This window comes from Entelurus aequoreus, linkage group LG22, assembly GCF_033978785.1.
Source record: "Entelurus aequoreus isolate RoL-2023_Sb linkage group LG22, RoL_Eaeq_v1.1, whole genome shotgun sequence".
Lineage (NCBI taxonomy): Eukaryota > Metazoa > Chordata > Actinopteri > Syngnathiformes > Syngnathidae > Entelurus > Entelurus aequoreus.
Window position 1 is genome coordinate 40,135,630 of NC_084752.1, and position 12,143 is coordinate 40,147,772.

Genomic DNA, 12,143 nt, shown 5'->3' on the forward strand with positions numbered 1-12,143 from the left:
AAGCGAAATTACACTCACTTGTGTAACAGAATAGTGACGACATGCCACCAAGCCACCAGTTTATTGGTCGAAACTTCACAAACAGACATCTGATTGGTCGGATTCTGGTGGCGTCACAGCAACCCGGAACACTCACATGTGACCCCTTTGCCTGCTTTTAGACAATAATATATTTACCTACTTTTAGACAATAATATATTTACCTGCTTTTAGACAATAATATATTTGCCTGCTTTTAGACAATAATGTATTTACCTGCTTTTAGACAATAATATATTTGCCTGCTTTTAGACAATAATATATTTACCTGCTTTTAGACAATAATATATTTACCTGCTTTTAGACAATAAAATATATTTACCTGATTTTAGACAATAATATATTTACCTGCTTTTAGACAATAAAATATATTTACCTGCTTTTAGACAATAATATATTTACCTTCTTTTAGACAATAATATATTTACCTGCTTTTAGACAATAAAATATATTTACCTGCTTTTAGACAATAATATATTTACCTTATTTTAGACAATAATATATTTACCTGCTTTTAGACAATAATATATTTACCTACTTTAATAATATATTTACCTGCTTTTAGACAATAATATATTTACCTGCTTTTAGACAATAATATATTTGCCTGCTTTTAGACAATAATATATTTACCTGCTTTTAGACAATAATATATTTACCTGCTTTTAGACAATAATATATTTACCTGCTTTTAGACAATAATATATTTGCCTGCTTTTAGACAATAATATATTTGCCTGCTTTTAGACAATAATATATTTACCTACTTTAAGACAATAATATATTTGCCTGCTTTTAGACAATAATATATTTACCTACTTTAATAATATATTTAACTGGTTTTAGACAATAATATATTTACCTGCTTTTAGACAATAATATATTTACCTACTTTAATAATATATTTAACTGGTTTTAGACAATAATATATTTACCTACTTTTAGACAATAATATATTTACCTACTTTTAGACAATAATATATTTACCTACTTTAATAATATATTTAACTGCTTTTAGACAATAATATATTTACCTACTTTTAGACAATAATATATTTACCTACTTTTAGACAATAATATATTTACCTACTTTAATAATATATTTAACTGCTTTTAGACAATAATATATTTACCTGCTTTTAGACAATAATACGTTTACCTGCTTTTAGACAATAATATATTTACCTACTTTTAGACAATAATATATTTACCTACTTTATTAATATATTTAACTGCTTTTAGACAATAATATATTTACCTGCTTTTAGACAATAATATATTTACCTGCTTTTAGACAATAATATATTTGCCTGCTTTTAGACAATAATATATTCACCTGCTTTTAGACAATAATATATTTACCTGCTTTTAGACAATAATATATTTGCCTGCTTTTAGACAATAATATATTTACCTGCTTTTAGACAATAATATATTTACCTGCTTTTAGACAATAATATATTTACCTGCTTTTAGACAATAATATATTTGCCTGCTTTTAGACAATAATATATTTACCTGCTTTTAGACAATAATATATTTACTTGCTTTTAGACAATAATATATTTGCCTGCTTTTAGACAATAATATATTTACCTGCTTTTAGACAATAATATATTTACCTGCTTTTAGACAATAATATATTTGCCTGCTTTTAGACAATAATATATTTACCTGCTTTTAGACAATAATATATTTACCTGCTTTTAGACAATAATATATTTGCCTGCTTTTAGACAATAATATATTTGCCTGCTTTTAGACAATAATATATTTGCCTGCTTTTAGACAATAATATATTTACCTGCTTTTGGACAATAATATATTTACCTGCTTTTAGACAATAATATATTTCAATCAATCATCAATCAATCAATGTTTATTTATATAGCCCTAAATCACTAGTGTCTCAAAGGGCTGTACAAGCCACAACGACATCCTCGGTGTCGAGTGGGTCTGATATAATATTGTGAAAGTCCAACATATATATCCAACATATTTGCCTGCTTTTAGACAATAATATACGCCCCCTCTCATAATTTCGATTTTCTTGACTCATAATTAGATTTTTCTTATTTTGTAATTTACACTTTTTTAATCTCATATTCATGACTTTTTATCTCATAAATTACTTTTTTTCCCTCATAATTTCACGTTTTTGTCTCATAATTATGACCTTTTATCTCATAACTTCGACTTTATTTTTTAAAATGTCGACTTTTTATCTCACAATTATGATTTATGACCTCATAATTTCGAGTTTATCTCATAGTTTTGACTTTACATCTCATAATTATGACTTATTTGTCCAAATCTTGAAAACGTTTCGCTTGCACACGAAGGTTATCATTTCTCACTTCGTCGTTGGTACTGTCTTGTACAATACTATACATGTATATGTCGCCATCCTGTGGCCTAAAAGCGAAATTACACTCACTTGTGTAACAGAATAGTGACGACATGCCACCAAGCCACCAGTTTATTGGTCGAAACTTCACAAACAGACATCTGATTGGTCGGATTCTGGTGGCGTCACAGCAACCCGGAACACTCACATGTGACCCCTTTGCCCGCTTTTAGACAATAATATATTTACCTACTTTTAGACAATAATATATTTGCCTGCTTTTAGACAATAATATATTTGCCTGCTTTTAGACAATAATATATTTACCTGCTTTTGGACAATAATATATTTACCTGCTTTTAGACAATAATATATTTACCTACTTTAATAATATATTTAACTGGTTTTAGACAATAATATATTTACCTACTTTTAGACAATAATATATTTACCTACTTTTAGACAATAATATATTTACCTACTTTAATAATATATTTAACTGCTTTTAGACAATAATATATTTACCTACTTTTAGACAATAATATATTTACCTACTTTTAGACAATAATATATTTACCTACTTTAATAATATATTTAACTGCTTTTAGACAATAATATATTTACCTGCTTTTAGACAATAATACGTTTACCTGCTTTTAGACAATAATATATTTACCTACTTTTAGACAATAATATATTTACCTACTTTATTAATATATTTAACTGCTTTTAGACAATAATATATTTACCTGCTTTTAGACAATAATATATTTACCTGCTTTTAGACAATAATATATTTGCCTGCTTTTAGACAATAATATATTCACCTGCTTTTAGACAATAATATATTTACCTGCTTTTAGACAATAATATATTTGCCTGCTTTTAGACAATAATATATTTACCTGCTTTTAGACAATAATATATTTACCTGCTTTTAGACAATAATATATTTACCTGCTTTTAGACAATAATATATTTGCCTGCTTTTAGACAATAATATATTTACCTGCTTTTAGACAATAATATATTTACTTGCTTTTAGACAATAATATATTTGCCTGCTTTTAGACAATAATATATTTACCTGCTTTTAGACAATAATATATTTACCTGCTTTTAGACAATAATATATTTGCCTGCTTTTAGACAATAATATATTTACCTGCTTTTAGACAATAATATATTTACCTGCTTTTAGACAATAATATATTTGCCTGCTTTTAGACAATAATATATTTGCCTGCTTTTAGACAATAATATATTTACCTGCTTTTGGACAATAATATATTTACCTGCTTTTAGACAATAATATATTTGCCTGCTTTTAGACAATAATATACGCCCCCTCTCATAATTTCGATTTTCTTGACTCATAATTAGATTTTTCTTATTTTGTAATTTACACATTTTTAATCTCATATTCATGACTTTTTATCTCATAAATTACTTTTTTTCCCTCATAATTTCACGTTTTTGTCTCATAATTATGACCTTTTATCTCATAACTTCGACTTTATTTTTTAAAATGTCGACTTTTTATCTCACAATTATGATTTATGACCTCATAATTTCGAGTTTATCTCATAGTTTTGACTTTACATCTCATAATTATGACTTATTTGTCCAAATCTTGAAAACGTTTCGCTTGCACACGAAGGTTATCATTTCTCACTTCGTCGTTGGTACTGTCTTGTACAATACTATACATGTATATGTCGCCATCCTGTGGCCTAAAAGCGAAATTACACTCACTTGTGTAACAGAATAGTGACGACATGCCACCAAGCCACCAGTTTATTGGTCGAAACTTCACAAACAGACATCTGATTGGTCGGATTCTGGTGGCGTCACAGCAACCCGGAACACTCACATGTGACCCCTTTGCCTGCTTTTAGACAATAATGTCTTTACCTGCTTTTAGACAATAAAATATATTTGCCTGCTTTTAGAAAATAATATCAATCTCGGGGCGGACGAAATTGTAGTAAAGACGACTTCGCTTGGTGGAAGTGTGAGAATAAACATCATTCTATCATGCCGACGTCTCCTGTAAAAGTGCGCATCCCGCTCACTAGCTTTGGTCACCTGATAACGGAGGTAAAGGTAAGGAATTATTTGATTTAATCCTTCTTCTGTCTGCGTTTGACTGGAAAATGACAATCTCTACAAAGGACGATGTTACTTTCCCCCCCAATGTACTTATGCAGTAGTCTGTAGCACATACACGGAAATGAAATGAGCAAAACATACGGTAATAATGGTCGCTGGAGTTTATTTACATCATTGGACATTTAAAAACAAAAAAACGATTGATTGGTTTATTTTAATTTAATTTTAAAATGAAAAACGGTGTTTGTATCCTATATTTCACATAGCAAATATTACAATTCCCAGTCAACAGAAATGGAAAAACAGACCAAAACGAATGTGTTTTCATTTGAAGACACCGGAAGTTTCCAGTATTTTAGCTTTTCCTTTTGCGTTTAGCATGTTTTTAGCATACCGCTAACATATTTGTTCAGCAGGAGTCCTATTGTCCTTTTAAAAAAGTGTCTTTAAATAGTTGTTCAACTTTTGTTTCAGAAATGAAAATAGAAAAAAATGGCCCGAAATTAGTCTTTTGATTTGCATTTTAGAATTGGCAACAGAATGGCGGGAAGGTACACGGACCTACACTGACCAAATATGCCTGTTGTCCATTTTGTCCATTTTCCAATCGTGCACACAATTGTAATTAAAAAAAAACACTTCATTGTCTGTTTTTTTTTGTTTTGTTTGTTTTGGGTCTGGAAAGAAGTATGGAAAACATGAGTTGTTGTTTCGCTTTTTAGTCTTGGTTTTATATTGGAGAACAAATGATTCACATGGAGAATTACAATCCGTGGGATTATTATTATTATTTATTTTTTTTAGTTTAGTTTTTGTTTTGAAAACGAATGATGCACGGATTAGTTGGTTTACATTGTCCTTTCAGACCTTGATGGTCATGGACCTAGCACAAGGGTCGGCAACCCGCGGCTCCGGTGCCGCATGCGGCTCTTTGACCACTCTGATGCGGCTCAGCTACATACTTGCCGATCCCCCCCGATTTTCCCAGGAGACTTATGGATCTCAGTGTCTCTCATAGATAACTCCCAGGGAAAATATAGTCATATTTACACTCTGATTACTAAATAAAGGGAGTGCCCTAATTGCACTGCAGTATTTGTCCTCTATAGCATTTACCAACAGCGTTCCAAGCGTGCCAGCCCGGCCACATGTTGTAGGTTGCTTATACTTGCACACATAGGAGACAGCAAAGCATACTTACTCATCAGCCACACAGCTTACACTGGCGGTAGCCGTATCAAACAACTTTAACATTGTTATGTTACAAATATGCGCCACACTGTGAACCCACACCAAAAAAGAATGAAAAACACATTTCTGGAGAACATCCCACCGTAACACAAAATAAACACAACACAACCAATACCCAGAATCCCATGCAGCCCTAACTCTCCCGGTCTACATTATACACCCCCGCTACCACCAAATCCCCCCACACATCACCCCCCCCCCCCTTCTCCGTGCGTTGGTTGAGCGGAAGAGTTAGGGCTGCATGGGATTCTGGGTATTGGTACCGTCAGTGTAAGATGTGTGGCTGCTGAGGTAGTACGCCTTGCTGTTACTTACGTGAGCAAGCTGAAACTGCATTCTACATGTGGTCGAGCAGGTACGCTATTAGGGCAGACTATAGAGGGCGCTAAAAGTAGTGTCATCACGCCTTGATATTCGGGAGTCTCCCGGGAAAATGAGAGGGTTGCAAGTATGACGCTATCAAGCGCCATTCATTCAAAACTCGCGGGCCGCGCTAACATCAAATTTCCACATTAAAGTGCGTGCCGGTGCGTGTGTCGGAGACCCCTGCTTAACATAGCACAAAGCATTTAAGCTTTGTATGCGGTGTTTTTCATTTTAAATTTTTTTGTGGCTCCCATTATTATCTTTAATTTGTGAAACTTGCCAAAATGGCTCTTTGAGTGGTAAAGGTTGCCGACCCCTGACCTAGCAGCACCACTGTTTACTAACAACAACCCCATCCAAGACACACTGCCCTTTGAAGAGGTTAACATTTTCCACTTACAGTTAACGACTGCTTCATGGTTTCTCTTTCACTATGACGGGGCGGTTGACCTTTCACCATCTCGGATTGTGTTTTTTTTTCTTTCTTGCATCATATTGGCCTGCACATGTCTTTGCTGTCCTTTTCAGAGGCAACTTCTTGGCACGGAGGCGCCTGCTGCCGTCAAGTTGACTGGTTTGAGGAAGTACTTCAACAGCTACACCATGCGGGGGCGCCGAAATGTACATACACACACACACACACACACACACACACACACACATCTTGGTGTTTTATCATACCGTATTTCCTCAGGTAGTGGCCTCCCATCTAATCAGTCAGACTTGTGCCAAAGTCCGGCTTCCGTTAATTCACACCGACATTAAAGAGTGCTGAGACATTTGTTGCTAACCACAACAGCAGCACCTACCAAATCACTCCAATCACACCAATTAAGTATAACCGATGTTGTGTTTTCATCAAAATCCAAACAATATACAGTAGATACAGTGGAACCTCGATTTACAAACTTCATTGGTTCTTAATGGAAAAGTTTGTATAGTGAAGCACATTTCTCCACGAGAAACAATGTCAATAGGAATAATGGGTTCCATATTTTAGTGAAGGTTTGTACACGTTGAACACAATATCAAGTGCTATACAGTGCTGTTTTTCAACCTTTTTTCAGCCGAGGCTCATTTTTTTTCATAGAAAAAATCCAGGGGTACAACACCAGCAGAAGTCATTAAAAAAATGAAACTCCGTAGTCAATATTGACAGTAAAAAGTTGTTCTCGCAATTGTTGGATATGACTTTAAAGCATAACCAATCATGCATCACTATAGCTCTTGTCTCAAAGTAGGTGTACTGTCACCACCTGCCACATCACACCCTGACTTATTTGGACTTTTTTTTGCTGTTTTCCCGTGTGTAGTGTTTTACTTCTTGTCTTGCGCTCCTATTTTTGGTGGTGATTGTCATGTCATTTACGGATGTACTTTGTGGACGCCGTCTGCTCCACACGCTGTAAGTTTTTGCTGTCGTCCAGCATTCTGTTTTTGTTTACTTTGCAGCCAGTTCAGTTTTGCAAACCCCGTTTCCATATGAGTTGGGAAATTGTGTTAGATGTTGTGGATAATGCATATGTTTAAGAGCTATTTCTTTATTCATAATCATGTTTGAATCAGCTCATATTTTTCCATGTATACTCTGTATACTAGTTTCTCTTTGTCTTCAGATTGCCTGTTTAGACAGGGTCCTAAACCATCAGGAATGTGAACACAACCCCCAAGTCTCTCTTCTTATCAGTGTTGAGAGGAGGGGGGGGGGGGCTTTCTTTGTGTGAAAAGAGTTGCTTTTTCCTTTGGAATGCCAGATCAACTTGGGCTACGCATTTGGATGTGTTGTTCGAGGCTGGTCTCTATTCTCAAATATTTGACAATAAATTACAAAATACCTATTCTATGCTTGGTGGTACCTTTTGAGTTCAGTTTATATGTCATTAAGGAACTTGGGACTGACCAGCGTTTTACATCCCACTTGGAGGAACATCTGGTCAAACGCAACAATGTACACTACCGTTCCAAAGTTTGGGGTCACATTGAAATGTCCTTATTTTTTGAAGGAAAAGCACTGTACTTTTCAATGAAGATAACTTTCAACTAGTCTTAACTTTACAGAAATACACTCTATACATTGCTAATGTGGTAAATGACTATTCTAGCTGCAAATGTCTGCTTTTTGGTGCAATATCTACATAGGTGTATAGAGGCCCATTTCCAGCAACTATCACTCCAGTGTTCTAATGGTACAATGTGTTTGCTCATTGGCTCAGAAGGCTAATTGATGATTAGAAAACCCTTGTGCAATCATGTTCACACATCTGAAAACACTTTAGCTCGTTACAGAAGCTACAAAACGGACCTTCCTTTGAGCAGATTGAGTTTCTGGAGCATCACATTAGTGGGGTCGATTAAACGCTCAAAATGGCCAGAAAAAGAGAACTTTCATCTGAAACTCGACAGTCTATTCTTGTTCTTAGAAATGAAGGCTATTCCACTAAATTGTTTGGGTGACCCCAAACTTTTGAACGGTAGTGTAAATATTAAGATTAAAGATTAAAGTACCAATGATTGTCACACACACACACTAGGTGTGGTGAAATTTGTCCTCTGCATTTGACCCTTGTTCACCCCCTGGGAGGTGAGGGGAGCAGATATAAACGGAATACAATGAATTTGTAGCATATTCAACTGAATATGGGTTGAAAATGATTTGCAAATCATTGTATTCCGTTTATATTTACATCTAACGCAATTTCTCAACTCATATGGAAACGGGGTTTGTAGTTCTGCATAGCCTTCCCTAAGCTTCAATGCCTTTTCTTAGCGGCACTCGCCTTTTGTTTATTTTTGGTTTAAGCATTAGACACCTTTTTACCTGCACACCATTGTCGTCGTTCCCGACATCTACAAAGCAATTAGCGACCTGCTGCCACCTACTGGGTTTTTTTTGTGTGTTTTCCTGTGTGTATTCTTTGGCTTTCAACACTACGTGAGTTGTGTGGTCTTCTGTCCTCTGTTGTCCTGTGTGGTTAGGGTTAGGGTTATAAATGTTGATGTCTATTTTACTGTTTTAATTGGTTTTACCCTTTAAATCGTTTTTAATCATATTTATTTTTTATATTGTCTCTTTATTGGTTTTCTATTAATTTATTCTTTGTTTTTATTCAGTCATTGGTGTAGCATAATATTGTTTTTAATATTGTTTTTAATATCGTTTTTAATATTGTTTTTAACATGGCTGTGCAGCACTTTGGAAACATTCTTGTTGTGTAAATGTGCTATATAAATAAAGTGGATTGGATTGGATTAGTGTTTTAGTTGTAGTTTTTTGCTCCTATTTTGGTGGCTTTTCCTGTTTTGTTGGCAGTTTCATGTCTTCCTTTGAGCGCTATGTCCCGCACCTGCTTCGTTTTAGCAATCAAGACTATTTAAGTTGTTGCTATCCTATCTCCACACTGGACCGTGGGTTTTTTTCGAGGCTCGTATCGGGTTAGCAAAAGGGACAAAACTCGTCAGAAAGGCAAAAAAACACAAAAAAATGCTGCTCCCTGCTTTTTGTCTGCAGGCGTGAGACAAAATGCATGAACGTTCGCACACAGAAACACGTTTGGCTCGACGTCAAAGTTCGTAAATGAAAGATTTGGCAAATAAAGGGGTTTGCAAATGGAGGTTCCACTGAAGGCTGCACATCGACATCCCTGGCCAATGTATGAGGAAATAAGGAACGTTGATTCGTTAATGCTAAAAGTGTTCCTCTGCTTCTTTCCAGTGTGTCTTGGCGACTTACAGCATCGTCGCTGTAACCATGGCGGCCTTTTTCATGCACAGACAAACCAAGAAAGAAGCTCATAAAAACTCCACAGCTTAAAAAAAAAAAAGCATTTGTTGCCATTATTTATGACGTGAAGAAAGAAAAAAAGAAAGATTTCTCGGTAACATCTATGATGTCAGTAAATGTTATCTGTCACCATGTCTTGCGTTTTCTCTTCTCTTATTCACGGTGAGTCCAAAAGCAGTGAAGTTGCCGCGTTGTGTAAATGGTAAATAAAAAGAGAATACAACAAATCCTTTTCAACTTCTATTCAATTGAATAGACTGCAAAGACGAGATATTTCATGTTCACACTGAGAAACTTTTGTGCAAATATTAGCTCATTTGGAATTTGATTCAAAAAAGCTGGCACAAGTGGCAAAAAAGAGTGAGAAAGTTGAGGAATGCTCTTATTTGGAACATCCCACAGGTGAACAGGCTAATTGGGAACAGGTGGGTGCCATGATTGGGTATAAAAGCAGCTTCCGTGAAATGCTCAGTCGTTCACAAACAAGGACGGGGCGAGGGTCACCACTTTGTCAACAAATGCCTGAGCAAATTGTTGAAGAACAACATTTCTCAACAAGGGATTTCACCATCTACGCTCCGTAATATCATCAAAGGGTTCAGAGAATGTGGAGAAATCACTGCAGGTAAGCCATGATATTACACACCTTGGATCCCTCAGGCGGTACTGCATCAAAAAGCGACATCCGTGTGTAAAGGATATCACCACATGGGCTCAGGAACACTTCGGAAAACCACTGTCAGTAACTACAGTTGGCCGCTACATCTGTAAGTGCAAGTTAAAACTCTACTATGCAAAGCCATTTATCAACAACACCCAGAAACGCTCCCAGTTTCACTGGGCCCGAGATCATCTAAGATGGACAGATGCAAAGTGGAAGAGTTTGTCTTTTGTATACATCATGTCTTTGTTATATCTCCAGAATGTTAAAAAGAATTATACAATATTTCAAAATATATGTCCGGAGGAAAAAAAAAAACTGCATCATTTTAGATTGTTATTGTTATTGTTATTGCAGTATTGTGTGTGTTTTAAGCTGTTTCAAGCTCTAAAAAACTGATCTGATGGTGTTGGAAGATTTATTTGCAGTGATAGTGAAAGTATTTGTACATGTTATTTAACTTGTTAATTACTGCTGTCAAATGGGAGGTTTTTTAAATCACAGTTTTGAATTTGGACTCATCAGCTTATTACTTGCTTCTATAGTTTTCAATTAACTTTAAAAAGACCGCAATTTTATTGTCATTGTTTGAATGCGCAATATTTATTCGTTCCACACTTTCATCCAAAGCAGGGGTGTCCAAAGTGCGGCCCCGGGGCCATTTGCGGCCCGCATCTAATAGTTTACCGGCCCGCCACATGTTCTGGAAATGCTATTGCATAAATTAAAAAAACATTAAAAAAAGTGGAATGAGGTGAAATCTGACTAGAAAAAGTTGCAATGTTGACACAAAAGCTGCCATGCAGGCTGTTTTTTTTTCTTTTTTTGCCATTTCTTTTAAAAAAAAGAACTCAATGTTATAATGAATTATTGACCTATTCAAGGCTCCAATTATTTCAAATATTTAACTTTAAAATGTTTTATGTGGAAAATATTGTGTGGTTGCCTTACAAAAACATCAATGTTTTCTTTGACAAAAGAGCATAAAACTAACAAAATAATAGTTGAAACGTAAAATGGACAGACATATCTGAAGTTGATCTCGTAAATTAAGTGTTGGAAGTTAAAGAAAAACTAATACAAATGTATCACTTTATGATACAAAACTTTTGGGTCCCAAATATATTTAATGGGATTTTATTTGTCTTTTCAGTGTGGTTACTCAAAAATAATAATCAATGGTGTCTTGCATTATTGATCTTTTTAAGGCTCTAATGACTTCACATCAAACATTGCTTTTTGAATGTTTTGGGCAGTGGGGGAAATACTGCATATTTCACTTTTATTATGAAAAACAAAGTTGTCTTTGACAGAAAAGGCATAAAACCTTTTTGGGTTTTTTAACTTTATTTCAACCTGAAGTTGATATACTGTACATATTTACTGTAAGTGTAATGTAATATATATATATATATATATATATATATATATATATATATATATATATGTGTATATATATATATATATATATATATATGTGTATGTATATATATATATATATATATATATATATATATATATATATATATATATATATATATATATATATATATATATATATATATATATATATATGTATATATATA

The 12,143-nt window shown here is 34.2% G+C and overlaps 1 protein-coding gene across 2 annotated transcripts; it reads left to right on the top strand.

Annotated features, from left to right (window-relative positions):
* The first annotated feature begins 447 nt into the window (after positions 1–447).
* LOC133639712 (ATP synthase membrane subunit K, mitochondrial-like) lies at positions 448–11,373 on the top strand. 2 transcript variants are annotated; one of them, XM_062033267.1, is made up of 4 exons: positions 448–495; positions 4,301–4,492; positions 6,644–6,736; positions 9,828–11,373. In XM_062033267.1, the coding sequence occupies exons 2-4, from the start codon at positions 4,424–4,426 to the stop codon at positions 9,924–9,926; spliced, it is 261 nt and encodes an 86-aa protein (XP_061889251.1). In that variant the 5' UTR covers positions 448–495; positions 4,301–4,423; the 3' UTR covers positions 9,927–11,373. The 2 variants fall into 2 exon arrangements, with proteins under 2 accessions (XP_061889251.1, XP_061889250.1); XM_062033266.1 differs by lacking the exon at positions 448–495 and having other exon boundaries at positions 4,211–4,492.
* Positions 11,374–12,143: the final 770 nt, after the last annotated feature.